General features: G+C 40.1%; 1 protein-coding gene across 1 annotated transcript in view; it reads left to right on the top strand.

Annotated features, from left to right (window-relative positions):
• ACSS3 (acyl-CoA synthetase short chain family member 3) overlaps positions 1 to 14618 on the top strand; it is a 171914-nt gene that overhangs the window by 154410 nt on the left and 2886 nt on the right. Inside the window, exons 14-15 of the mRNA XM_066257582.1 lie at positions 13928 to 14027; positions 14117 to 14292. Coding sequence (XP_066113679.1) covers positions 13928 to 14027; positions 14117 to 14292 — 276 coding nt within the window. The remainder of the gene's footprint in view (positions 1 to 13927; positions 14028 to 14116; positions 14293 to 14618) is intronic.

Here is a 14618-nt window from a genome sequence, read left to right as displayed (position 1 = left end):
TTTTTTTTTAATAATGATGACAGTTATTCCAAGCATCATTTGTTTCAAAGACTGGCCTTTCCCCATTGAACTGCCTTTGCACCTTTGTTAAAAGGCAGCTGACAATATTTGAGTGAGTCTGTTTTTAGAGTAACTCTTCTGTTTCATTGATCTATATGTTTATCTTAGTCATTAATACTTTTCTGTCTTGTTACTGTAGCTTTATAGAATGTCTTAAAGTTGAATAGTGTCCACGTTTTCTCTTTTTTTTCACAAATGCTTTAGGTATTCTGTTTACTTTCTTTTTTGTTGTTGTTGTATATTTTAGAATGAGCTTTCAATTGTTAAGATTATTCCTGTAGGTCCTGGCCGGTTGGCTCAGCGGTAGAGCGTCGGCCTGGCATGCAGGAGTCCCGGGTTCGATTCCCGGCCAGGGCACACAGGAGAGGCGCCCATTTGCTTCTCCACCCCCCCCCCCCCCTTCCTCTCTGTCTCTCTCTTCCCCTCCTGCAGCGAGGCTCCATTGGACCAGAGATGGCCCGGGCACTGGGGATGGCTCTGTGGCCTCTGCCTCAGGTGCTAGAATGGCTCTGGATGCAACAGAGCGATGCCCCAGAGGGGCAGGGCATTGCCCCCTGGTGGGCATACCGGGTAGATCCCGGTCAGGCGCATGCGGAGTCTGTCTGACTGCCTCCCTGTTTCCAGCTTTGGAAAAATGAAAAAAAAAAAAAAGATTATTCCTGTATTTTGATTTAGATTATGTTAAATCTATATAGATTAATTTGGGAAAATGTTACGTAAATTATACTGAATCTTCCAATCCATGAACTTTGTATGTCTCTATTTATTTAGATGTGTTTGATATATTTATTAAAATGTTTTATACTGTTTAGATTACAGATTCTGATCATATTTTGTTAGAGTTATACCTAAGTATTTAATATTTTTAACTATTATAACTAGATTTAATTCGAGGAGCTTCCAGTTTTTCATAGCTAGTTGATAGAAATACTATTATTATAAACTGATATGTATCCTGTGATCTTAATAAATTCTTATTACTTCTAGTTTTTTTTTTTATTTGCTATTTATTTTGGTAGAGTCCTTGAGATTTCCTGTGTAGACAATAATGTTTGTAAATAAAGATAGTTTTAGTGTGTCCTTTCCAATCAGAATTTTTTTTTCCTTGCCTTCTTGAAATGGATAGTATGATAGCAAATAAAAGTGGGGAAAGCATATATTCTTGTTTTGTTTATTAACTTAGGGTAAAATAATTTAGTATCTTCACATTACAAATGATGTAATGGATAGGTTTTTATCTATATCGATGACCTTTATCAAATGAAGAAGTTTCCTTCTATTACTGAATTTAAAAAAAAAATTGACAGAATGTTGAATTTCATTAAATGCTTTTTATATCTCTATTGATATGATTATGTGGCTTTTATTTTTAACCCTTTGAGGAGTGAGTTTTTTTCATGCTTGCTGAACCCTGGGAGTGAGTTATTTTCAGAAAATGAAATTAGTTCCAGTTACAGTTTTATTAACTTTAAATCATGTTTGTTTAATAACCAATTTATAGAAACAAGAAGAACATACATTTGCCTTTTTTTAATGTTGCCTGACACATATACGGTTTTACTCTGGATGGTGAGGAGGCACAAGGATGTACATGAACGTTAGTACTACTCAAAGGGTTTAAGCCTGTTAGCATGGTGAATTACAATGATCAATTTCCAGCTATTGAACCAGCCTTTCATTGCTAAGATAAACATCACTTGGTTGCAATATGTCATTGCTTTTATATATTGATATATTTTTTAATTAGAGTAAATTTCCTTGTTCTAGGTACAAGTTCTTTGTCTTATATGAGATGTGCAAATATTTTCTTCCAACTGGTGACCAGTCTTTTTATTCCATTAAAAATATTCTTAGCAGAGCAAAAGTATTTTTTACATTGATATAGTTTAAGTCACCTAATGATTTCTTTTATAGATTATGATGATTTTGGTGTTGTATCTAAGGATTATTTCCTGAAGTCCGATTTGTATGATAGTCATATAACAATTTCATCTTTTATGGATAAGATTTGAATCCTTTATCTTTTTCCATTCTTTCATCTTTAATCTATCTGGATCATTATGCTTCCTGTGGATTTCCAATAAATAGGAAATAGTTGGGTCTAATTTTTGTTTTTACTCAATCTGGTAATCTTTTATTTTTAAACTGGTGGTTTTTAGATTATTTTGTTTTAAATAAATTATTGGTATATTTATATTTGTGTCTACTGGTTTGTTAGGTTTTTCTTTTTCCTTTTCTCTTCTTCATTCCCCCATATTACCTTTTCTCGCTTTTTTTAAGTCACTTGGTTCTTTTTATAACTTCTGTTTTTTTGCTGGGAAATTCTATTTTTATTTTTTCTCAAAGAGTATGGACCATAAATTAACTTTATCAAAAATGTGTAAAAATGTGCTCTGGGTAAGAAACAGATTTATTAACCACATGTATCATCACCTTCTTACCCCAGGTCTTATTCCTAGGTGGCCCATGAGAGCCAATGGGAAATTTCCCTCCATCAGTAGCCAGACACTGTAGAGGAGAAATAAGGAAAAGGATTTTTCTCTGCTTGTTAAGAGGAAAGAAGCAGCTATCTTTCACCCCTCCTGGCAGAGTCTCCTTGGAAACCTGATGGCCTCAATTCAACTTCAGCTCTTTGATATGTAAATAAAATATCTCCAGGAGCCCCATAACCCCATGTGTTCAATTTTTACAACCTAGAAGTTTTTCCAAGGACTGAGGCTTCATCTTTTTGACATGGAAATACCTAGGAAGATAGTGAGCCAGTCTCTGGGCACCATGGGAATTTAATCTAGGGATCTACACTGGGCTGTAATAGTTTGGCCCTACCAGGGAAACTAGAAAGTTTTAGTATCCTTTTAGATCAGAGCAATTAACTAGACAAATAGCTTTATCTCTATTTCTCATTGTATTTGAAAATTATCAGGAGGCTGAGGCTTGTATTACGGGCGAAATTGAGGAAAGTTTTATCCCCACACAGCTGTAGCCACATTTGTAGCTACATGGAAATATTTGTCTGGTAATTCTAGTATTTGGGTCATTTGTTTGGCATCTGTTGGTTGTCATTTTCTTAGGAGGTATTTAGTTTATCCTCATTTTTAAAAACAGGTCCAATCATTTTAGATTTTACCCTGGATATTTTCAATATTAAATTATGAGATTCTGGATTCTGTGTAAACCATTTGGATTTGTGTTCATATGATTTTTATTTTTATTTTAACAGGTGGTCAACTCAGTTAAGACAAGACCACATCTCCTTACACACCTTCTGTGGGTGGTGGTTTTCCAAGCCTTAGCACTGCTATTCTTGCTCACTTCATGGGTATCTCTCCCAAAGGTCACTATGGAGCTCTAGTTAAGTGTTTAGAATCTTCTCTGTGCTGATTCTGTTACTGAACTAAAGGGTTTGTTTGCCTGTGTGCATCAAAGTCCATTCAAATGTGAATAGGACTTTGCAGCCAAGAAAGTTGGGTTTATTTTTAAGGAAATAGTGCCACACCCATGTGGCACTATAAATAGTGCTCATGCTCAGAGACCTGGCTCCCTGAAGATTCCGGGGAATGGGTAATATAGGGGAATTTCATTAATCATGGTTACTAAGGGAGTTAGGTCATGATCAGGGTCATGGTCTCTACTGTTTGGTCAGTGCTGGGCTAGGGGGTAGTAGATTATTGCATCTGGTCCTGTCCTGATGTCAGCTATGGTGTATCTTCATCTGGTTTTGCAAGGATGTGGTCAGTGGGATCATTCTTTTCTACGTCCAGAGCTGAAACACAACTAAGGCTTCAGTGTTATCTTTAGTTTGAAACTGTGTGGTCAATAGAACTGAGACTTTGTTCCCAAGATTGTTAATGTAGACAAGGGTGTCATTGTCCTGAGGGCTTAATGATTAAAGAAGTGCTCCTTGCAAGGGAGAACGGGGCAGGTGAGTCAGGGAGATAGATGAGGCCAGTTTGAGTCAACTAAAAAGAATGGAGAAAAGGTCATATAAAAGAAATGAAGCCTGACCTGTACTGGCGGAGTGGACAAAGTGTTGACCTGGAATGCTAAGATCGCTAGTTCAAAACTCTGGGCTTGCCTGGTCAAGGCGCAAATGGGAGTTGATGCTTCCTGTTCCTTCCCTCCTTCTCTCTCTCTTCTCTCTAAAATGGATAAATAACTTTAAAAAAATTAAAGAAATGAAGTTTCTATGCATTTACCGTTCAGGTTGGATTAATGCATACACAAATTCAGGGTAAGGTCAGACCTTCACACACAGATTTAAAGTATCCCTTTCTCTAGCTATTGCCTTTCCATGACCTATTGCTCAGTTTTTGATTCCCTAGGCTCCCTTTCTGCTCTTCTGAGAAGAGAGCTCGGGTCTAAGTGTAGGTAGGGCTTGGTCTACCTACACAGTGTCCCTGGACAGAGAAAGGGACTCTCTCTCCTTGCTGGCACTCACCTGGTATAGGACAAGGCAAGTCAATAGGGACCTACTCTCAGGGACTGAATGGCTGTTGGTGGGGAGGGCAGGTGGCACTGAATATTTTCAGGCTCTCTTGGGGTAGCACATGGAGAGTCCACAAGATTGCTGCAGTTGTTTAGAGAGGAAGAGAGGCTCTGCTTCTTTGCTGGTGTTCATCTGGAGTAGGGAGGATAAAAACAAAATGACTGTGTCCCAGCTCCTCTGTTTCCTTTTCCTGGACCTCTGACTAGACACAGTATGCAGGATTGGGGCTTTTCTGTCTGTATCCATTGGCAGTCTCACCTTTTGGATGACTCTAGCACCCAGACCACAATACATTGCAGGCAAAACCAAGCAACAAACAAACTATAACAACAACAAAAATTTTAAATCTCCCAACAAACCAAGTAACCAACAAACAAAACATGGGACTCACTGTCCTGTTGTTTCTCATGTTCTGATAGTCCTGATAGAATCTTCTAACCTGTAATTTAGCACAGACTGTTTTCATTGTAATTAGTAGCAGTGACAAGGTGGAATGTGTTTATTCTGTCTTTCTTTAGAACCAAACTCATGACAGTTTAAACAGAGTGGAGCAAACTGCAGTTTAAATGAAAGCAAACATTTAAGGTAGTGTGATTAAAAGTGCAGTGGCTAAAGCTTTGTCCCTGAGTGCCAAGGTTGCCAGATTTGTGCCCAGGGTCACCAGCTTGATCCTAAAGGTGCTGGCTGGAGGCCCAGTCAGGGCTCAACCCCACTGGTTTGAGCTCTGGTCAGTGCACAAATGAGAAGCAATCAGTGGCACAACTGAGTTGATGCTTCTCTTTCTCTCTTTCAAAAAAAAAAAAAAAAGTGCAATGGAATCGGAGTATGTGAAATCCAAGGTTAGTTCCCTTCTGATGAAAAGAATGGCACCTTATTTGAAGGAAGTGCTTATCTTCAGCATAAATTTAGCGGATTTTTTTTAAAAGCGACAATGAGATATTATTTGAGTAAAAGGAAAGACTTTCATAAAATATTTTGGAATATGTGACCTTTATGTGCAGTCATAATGTTATCTTGTTTTTAACTGACTCTGGATTTTGTGATAATCTGAAATTGAAATTTCCGCTTCATGTGTTTTAGTGTGTTGGCAAAAGGTGATTCTGGTTGCATGAACTTTTAATTTCTTGCTTGTAGATTACATCTAATATTTACTCACATTTCTGGTGGACTCAGCTAATCAAAATATGGATATTACATATGCATGGACCTTAATATCAGTCAAAATCCTTTGTTCTCTCTTCTACTTGTAGAATAAAAAGGGAAGCATCAGCCTATTTAAATATATATTGTACTTCACGATGTTTCTACCAACATTCTTATCACAATATGGAGCAGCAGAGTGAGGTGAGCAAAAGGTAGGCAGTTAAAATAACAAAATTGAAAACCTGAGCCAGAATCAATGGCATTTTACAGGGATTTTTTAGTGAAGTATTGGAGTACATACAGCACAACACAAGACACCTCTCAGGCCTGACCTGTGGTGGAGTAGTGGTTAAAGTGTCGACCTAGAACACTGAGGTTGTCAGTTCAAAACCCTGGGCTTGCCTGGTCAAGGCACATATGGGACTTGATGCTTCCTACTCCTCCCCCCTTCTCTCTTTCCCTCTCACTCTCTCTGCCCTCTGTAAAATGAATAAATTTAAAAAAAAAGACACCTTTCAGCCTTCCAACCTTCATATGAATTAAATGCTTAACTCCTGCATATTTATGTCTAATAAGACAATTAGTATCTCAGTTCATATCAGATTTGTCTTTTCTGTATTGGAATCTATTAGAAAGAGTTGTAATCTCATATGCTTGATTGGCATTCCTCATCCTCTAGCACAATTGCTTAACAAAGTGATAATTCTATGGATGTGAATTGTTTATATTGATGCCATCACTAGCTTCTACTAAAGTGCCCAAACCTTGCTTGATGTTTAAATGCTTTTTCAGGATTCTTAATGGTGAATGCTAGATTTCAGTTTGACTTTTTAAAATAAGACTTGAGGGTCTTAATCTGTTCCAAGTCTCATTTGTAGAAATTGAAAGTAGATGTAATGTTGCTTCGTATATAGTGAAAATGTCTGTGCTTTTTCAGTTTCTCAGAGTAAAACTTGACAAGGATATTACCTTTCATAAGACTTAATTAAACAGATATTCTATTAAAATTACTACATTAAAGACATGTCATGAAACCTATGCTATTTTCTATTCTCATCATGAGAAAATAGAGTCTTAGAATAGCTTTTATAAATTTAAGAGGACATTATCCTTGCAGATTTCAACACATGTGAGGGCTGTCTGTAACTGTTAAGTAATAATTATATCTATTTTAACAGTTGGTTAATCTTTAAAAGCTTGGCATCTAGCTAGACATTTGAGATATTTGGTGGGAGCTCAAGGAATTCTTTAGGAAATTGGATCTGAAATCTGCTAGTTCATGTCTTCTGAGTCAAAATTACTAGGAGTCAATGTGATCCTTCATGCTTGTCTCTCTCTTACAATTAGAGGCAGACCTTTTATGCATAGACACATCTCCAGGGAATAAATTGGGCTTCCTGTTTTATTTATTACTCTGGTAGTTTTCAGTTTCAGTTTGTTAAATAATCCTAGTAGTATCTTTGGGAACTTGGAAATCTGGTGTTAAAATACTACATTTAAAGTTCAAGGCAGTATTCATATATCATTTGCCCTTTGAAGGTTGTTTTGACCAATATGTCATTGTTTGTTTTCCAAGTTAGCTATTTTGTTTACTATTTTGGGCATGGTTTCTTCAAAACTGAATGTATTTCTGTAAACTGCATATTCAACAAAGATGCTGGGCAAATTCAGTTTTACTCAGCATGAACTAATTTCTGGATTTAAAAAGTTGTGAAGTAGCTGACTGTTTTCCTTAGCACATCAATGTGACTACTGATGGTGTGGAATCTGCCAGCTTCCTGGATGAATCCAATGTCAGAGGAAATGAAAAAGCATCCCTCTTCTTCATCAGCTCCTTACATCTTATGAGGGTGTTTGATTCAAAGTATGCTTTCTTAAATCAAAATACTGAAAAAACAAAATTGAAAAGCCTGTGTAAGTAGCCCACTGAAGGCATGACCTTTTAAACTCACTAAAATTTACCCAAGAGTGGCAGTACACCAGTAACAACGAATGCCAGACATTTATCAGACCCGTTACCATAACCTTTATATGCACATTTTTGGTGAGACAATTAGTTTAAATTTTATCTTTTGGGGGGGAGGGGCAGGGATTATTTGCCTGTTAACCACAGATGCTTCATAGAATGTATATAGAAGAAATGCATGAACATGGCTTTTGAGTGTTTCTCCCCACCAGCCATTTAGCTGGCTTCTGCTGCGTAGGTGACCCCAAGGCATATTTTGATGCTTTCTTTTTTAAAGATTCAGATGTTAAAATCATAATTGGCCTGCCAGCATTGTTGGCAGGGCCAATGTAGAAGGCTGCCTCCCTTCTTTTATGGTATCTTTTTAATGACGACAGATTGATACACTATTTTATCCACCATAATAATGAACTGCATTTACAGACGACATGAAGTTGTGGAAAGAGATTGTTTCTCATAGATTTTTGAGAATTTATGCACAGTTGGCAGAAATAGAAAACGTTAATATTCTAGGGAACTGTGTTGTGTATGACTTCTGATTTTAAAATACTTCTGCATTTAGAGAAAACTGGTCACCACTTTCCCACCCACTTCTAAAAACACTGAGACTGAGGATAGAAACCAGTGACATTAAAATAACAAGGTGAGAAGAAAATAACAAGGTGAAAGGATGGCAAACCAGAAGCTTTGATGTTTAATTTTGTTAAAATTGCAGCCATGTTGGTTAGGTGACAGAATACCTGGATGCTTGACTTCTTTTTTTTTTTTTTCTTTTTCTGAAGCTGGAAACCGGGAGAGACAGTCAGACAGACTCCTGCATGCGCCTGACCGGGATCCACCCGGCACTCCCACCAGGGGCTACACTCTGCCCACCAGGGGGCGATGCTCTGCCCCTCCAGGGCGTCGCTCTGCGACCAGAGCCACTCTAGCGCCTGGGGCAGAGGCCAAGGAGCCATCCCCAGCGCCCAGGCCATCTTTGCTCCAATGGAGCCTTGGCTGCGGGAGGGGAAGAGAGAGACAGAGAGGAAGGGGGGGTGGTGGAGAAGCAAATGGGTGCTTCTCCTATGTGCCCTGGCCGGGAATCGAACCTGGGTCCCCCGCACGCCAGGCCGACGCTCTACCACTGAGCCAACCGGCCAGGGCCTTGACTTCTTTTTTACGGTAATTTGAACTGCTTTCTTGGCAAATTAAAAAGTCAACCATAGAGGCTTACGGCACCAGTGAACACTTAATAAATGTGTTTGGTTTTTTTGTTTGTTTGTTTTTGTTTTTTTGACAGTTACAAATCTGGTTAGACAGGTAAAAGAGTTTTTCTGTACTCATTAAAATGGGAATAGGTAATCAAAAGTACAGGGCTGAGCTGACCCCATTCTACCATATTTTTCACTCCATAAAATGCAGTATTTTGATTTAAAGAGGAAAATAAGAAAAAAAATATTCTGTACCAAATGGTGTGTTAAAATATTTAATAAAATACCATATTTTTTTTGCTCCATAAGATGCACAGGCATTTCCCCCTCCACTTCTGGGGGGGAAAAAGTACGTCTTCTGGAGCGAAAAATACAGTATATGTATCTCACCTGGTAGAGACAAAGTATTCTCTCGCATGAACTGCTGTACCAACTACCAAAACAAATCTCTGGCAGTAAAATCTGTTTCTACCCTGATTTATCAATGTCACCTCATTAAAATTAATTTAAAAAAATCTGTTTCTACTCTCAATGCATGGACCTAAAGAGTAAGTAAGACTTCAACAAGTAGGAAAGCTGTTGGAAGCATTCTGAGAGTTTAGACTGAGGTAGTGGGGAACGTAGTGTTGTGTGGTTAGTGCAGCATGTGTTTTGCAGAAGGTAGTTAGCCAGTGTCAGTTAGTAGAAAGAGGCTGTGGACTTCTTTAACTTAACAATGAAGTTAATAAAACATACAGTACAAAAATTATTTATTTAACACATCCTAGCCTCAATACTGTAGAAGTCAAAACCTAAGTGGATGAGAACCTTTACAATTCAGTAGTTTAAAGTGGATGCAAGCAACAGGGTAAAGGAGAAGTTGATTTGTATGTTTACTAAGGAATATGTGTGGTTGCACCCTGGGTCTGTACCAAACATTCTAGCAGGTCATTGAGTTTTCCAGGAGTTCTGAGGAGAGAAAGTTTGTTTTTAACTTGTCTTAACCACAAGAAAAAAAGTTTCTTCCAGGCCAGTTTGGGACTCAAAAGTGAAATATCCCAGACATTGATTCTTTTCCTATTTGCCTGGTCAAGCTATTTTATGTTCGTTTGTTTAATTGTGAGAAGGGCATGTGTGTTTCAGATTATTGTCAACAAGAAAATGACATTGCTCCATGAAATGTGGTTTCATACCCATCACAGCAGTTTGTGGGTGAATTTGCAGCTTTAGGAGTTGCTTTCAGAATCCTATTTCCAAACACTCCAAACACTTTCACCTACAAAACATGTAAATACTGGTCCTTAGAGGATGGTTGCAGAAAGCCCAACTGAGTCTGGAGTTAGGGATCTGAGCTTGCCTGCAGGTTTGAAGCCGCTGCCTTAGGGTACTGGCCGCCAAGGTTTCTTGGCTAAAGTCAGGAAGGGGAGAAGTGGACGTAGGTCTTCTAACTATGCTCGGCGTTTCCTAACTCCTTCCAGTGGTTTAACCTCAACAAGCAAGTGAAATGGAAATTGGAAAAAAACATACAAGAAAGAAAATCCCCCATTTCCTGGGGTCTGTATATGATTTGAATGATTGAGGAAAAAGACTTGAGGTGGGGTGGCTGTGGAAGATGATGCTGTAGGAAGTACCTAAGCCTTCGTTTTCTTTCTCTCCATTCTCTTTTCTCAATGGAAAGCTGATGTGTGAGGACTCCTTTCAGAACCTCTCTCACTTGATCCTCCTCACCTACCCTGGGTTTGGCTTTCTTTTTGAACTCTGAGCTGTGTGTGCACTCAAAAGATGGTGGAGACAAAACAAACCTCCTCTCCCTTCAATCAGAAGACACACATGGTTGACCAGCGCTGCAGGGTCATGTGTTGTTATTTTCTTTTCTGGTTGGTGCCATTTGCTGTACAGCAGGCATGAAGGCAACAATTATTATGGGGTATGGTGGCTGATTGTGGTCATTCCTTGCAGAATCCACCATCTCCCCCTATTAGAATGCTTTGAGCTCGCTGGAGAATCTGCCCATTCTGGGGCAGCCATCTGTATTTTTTTTTAAAAAAATCATCAGGGCCCTAGTTACTCATTCACATTTTCCTGATACTAAAGCAGGCCTCTTAGAGGAGCAGGTGGTAGCTGAGGGAGAGGGTGGTGCCTTTTTAATCTCGTTTACCTGCTGATTCTTCTTTGTGTAGCTATTAGCTGTTGGAGGTCGTTATGGCTCTCGCTCTTTCCTTCCCATTACTTTCTCCCTAACCTCACGCGTGGCCGCAGCTTTTGCTCGCATCTGTACCTCAGTAGCACTCAAGGACACGGCTCCAGATCGAGGCTCGCCTCAGCTCCAGTGGCTCTGACTAGGAAGTTTCAAGAGCACTTCAATAAAACATCGCCAAGTCTTATGACATGATTTCTTCTCTCAAGCCTAGCTCTCACTAGCATTTTCTTGCTTAGAAAATGACATCACTATCCATGTAGCTGCTCAAATCAAATACACAGAGTCTTCTCAACCCTTCTGCCTTCTTCATGCACCATATCCAATTATCACCACATTGTATCCACTTTACTTTTAAGGAAACTCTGGAATCTTCACTCCTACTACCATATTCTTAGCCTACTATAGTAGCCTCTCAGGTGGTATCACTGCCCAAACTGTGGTACTGTCTCTTAGCACCCCTCTATTTATTCTCCATGATAAAACAAGTTTGTGTTTTTCAAATTCTACTCTGATGTGAAAGAAGCCAATTTGAAAAGACTACATACTGTATTATTCCAACAACATGACATGGAAAGGAACTTTGGAGACAGTAAAAAAAAAAAAAGAAAAAAAAAAGAAACATTGGTTGCCAAGGGTTAGTGGGAGTGAGGGATGCATAGACAGAGATTTTTAGGGCAGTGAAGCAATTCTGTAATATACTAATATATGTCATAAAACACACAGAATAAACAACACCAAGAGTGAACTCTAAAGTAAACTGTGGACGAGGCTGATCGTGACTTGTTGATGTTGATTCATCAGTGATACCACCGTGTATATATACCACTGTGGTGAGGGATTCTGATGGGGAAGGCTGTTCGTTTACAGGGGCAGGAGGTGTCTGTACTTCCGCTCAATTTTCTACAAACCTCAAACTACTCCATAAAAATAAAGTTGACTTTAAAAATCCATCCAATCTTGCATCTCTTCTTCACTCCTGAAGGTGCTTTAGTGCCTGCCCAGTGCTGCTCCCGGAGCAGCTAGAAGTCCTTTGCGTGGCCTGTCTTTGCCTCCGCTGCTACGTTCCTCTGTAGTTCCCACTCTGGCTCTTGCTCTCCAGCCACACTGGTTCCTTTCAGGTGTGAATGTATACACACAATTCCTCCACGGGTTCCCCCCTCTTTGCCTACTCGACGTCTGCTGATCATCTACACCTGAGCTTATTGTCATTTCCTAAGGGAAGGTGTCTCTGAACTCCATAGCCTTCTGCCAAGTTGCTTACCCTTGCTCTGCATTGCATATAAAAACTCCAGTTATTTCCCCAAAGCCCTTACCACTTTTCTGTTTAGGCATTTATAGTAATTAAATATTTATGATTGTTAATATTCCTCTCCCATTTTCGACTATCAGCACCATTGAGACCATGCTTTGCCTATTTTTGCTCACCATTGAGCCCAGTGTGATGGTTGGAACACAAGAAATGTTTAGTGACTATTTGTTGAATGAATGACTAGAGGAAAGAGTAAGAACTACCAAATGAACTATTGGTAAATTGTGCACTGTTTTCTCTGTCCATTAGAGACTTGTACTCGTTGAAATATGTATTGCAGGCCTTGGCCGGGTAGCTCAGTTAGAGCATCATCCCAATACGCCAAGGTTGCCGTTTTGATCCGTGGTCAGGACACATACACAAATCAACCAATGAATGCATAAATAAGTGGAACAAGGAATAGGTGATTATTTCTCTTCCTCTCTATCTAAAAATAATAATAATAATAATAAAAGAAATATGTATTATTTTCTCAGAAAAGGATTTTTTGGATATTCATTTTTAAAAGTCCCATCACAGCTAAAATGGTTTTCTAAACTTTAAGCTTCTGTGTTTCTTGTGGTTACACTGCAGGTTCTTGTGATTTCATATAGGCATCTGCTTCATCCTTTAAGATATTTTGAGTTTAGGGTGAGCAATAGGAAAACGGTGTCCCAATGAGGGCCTTACCTGAAGTCAGGGCTCCGCTCCAAGTTCAGTCTCTTGTTTTGGAAAGTCCTACCTGGTTAGGTGGTCACTCAAGAGCAGAAGTGCTCTATTCTGTCCTTAGTTAACAGCTGCAAACATAAAATCACTACGTATTTAGTCAAGGGGCAGTAACGGACTCTGTTGGGAGGCGTGCTGGTGGTGGTCAGCGCTCCGCTGGGAGGCGTGCTGGTGGTGGTCAGCGTTCCGCTGGGAGGCGTGCTGGTGGTGGGCAGCGCTCCGCTGGGAGGCGTGCTGGTGGTGGGCAGCGCTCCGCTGGGAGGCGTGCTGGTGGTGGGCAGCGCTCCGCTGGGAGGCGTGCTGGTGGTGGGCAGCGCTCCGCTGGGAGGCGTGCTGGTGGTGGGCAGCGCTCCGCTGGGAGGCGTGCTGGTGGTGGGCAGCGCTCCGCTGGGAGGCGTGCTGGTGGTGGGCAGCGCTCCGCTGGGAGGCGTGCTGGTGGTGGGCAGCGCTCCGCTGGGAGGCGTGCTGGTGGTGGGCAGCGCTCCGCTGGGAGGCGTGCTCGTGGTGGTCAGCGCTGAAGCCCAGTCACCACAAGCCCGTCTATTTTCGGAAGCCTGTCCCATTTGTCTATAGGTCATATCCGTTGCATATTTTCCCTGACTTCTTTAATAATCAATTGAGTTGAGGAAACAATTCCCTTACTTTCCAGGTAAGCTAAGTAATGTGTGTTAATTACTGTCAGCCTTTAGTGAATCACTACCGGGGGTACCTAACCATTCGCTCGGGAATAATGCAATGGATTGTGGATTAGTAATTTTCACACAGGTAGCTATGGGTTTCCGAGCTCTCTGACATGTACGGGTACTTATTTTTCCAATTGAAGTAAAACACTCTCTCTCTCTCTCTCTCTCTCTCTCTCTCTCTGAATGAATGCTTTTTCTAATTGCAGTCCGTCCTTTCCCACGGCACTGTGGCTGACTGCGCTGTTGTTGGCAAGGAAGACCCTTTGAAAGGTCATGTCCCCTTAGCCCTCTGCGTGTTGAGAAAAGGTGAGAGAGCTTTGTCCTCCCTGACTGTCAGGACCCTGAATGATTAACTAAGGTTCATTCATTACTCACTATCCAAACTTTCTCCCTAGGTATAAATACAACTGAGGAACAAGTTCTGGAAGAAATTGTGAAACACGTTAGACAGAGCATTGGCCCTGTGGCTGCTTTTCGAAATGCGGTTTTTGTCAAACAATTACCCAAAACTAGATCTGGCAAAATTCCCCGGTCAGCTCTGTCTGCCCTTGTCAATGGCAAGCCTTATAAGGTAAATTATCAAGGATGTTGACACTGGGTTCTGAAATGGTTTTTCCTCTTTCCTTTGGCATCGGCAAAGCTCTTAAAAATATTTCTCAAGTATGAGTTGTAAAATATACATGATAGCACGTTTTTAAACGTTAAACGAGGACTTGCATAGCCACGCTCTCTGTGGGAATGCGAGTTTTGGAGAAACACAGATAAACTAAAACCATGTGCTTTGAGAATACAAGAATCAGTGGGTGAAAATATTTTTACTGTTAGTAAACATGTCAGGTAAATTTTAAAAAAACAAAACTTGGTCTGACCTGTGGTGGTGCAGTGGATAAAGCATCG

The sequence above is a fragment of the Saccopteryx bilineata genome, chromosome 2 (genome assembly GCF_036850765.1).
Source record: "Saccopteryx bilineata isolate mSacBil1 chromosome 2, mSacBil1_pri_phased_curated, whole genome shotgun sequence".
In the NCBI taxonomy this organism is placed as follows: domain Eukaryota; kingdom Metazoa; phylum Chordata; class Mammalia; order Chiroptera; family Emballonuridae; genus Saccopteryx; species Saccopteryx bilineata.
Note: the sequence above shows the minus strand (reverse complement) of the source record. Positions and strands in the feature narration are given on the sequence as shown.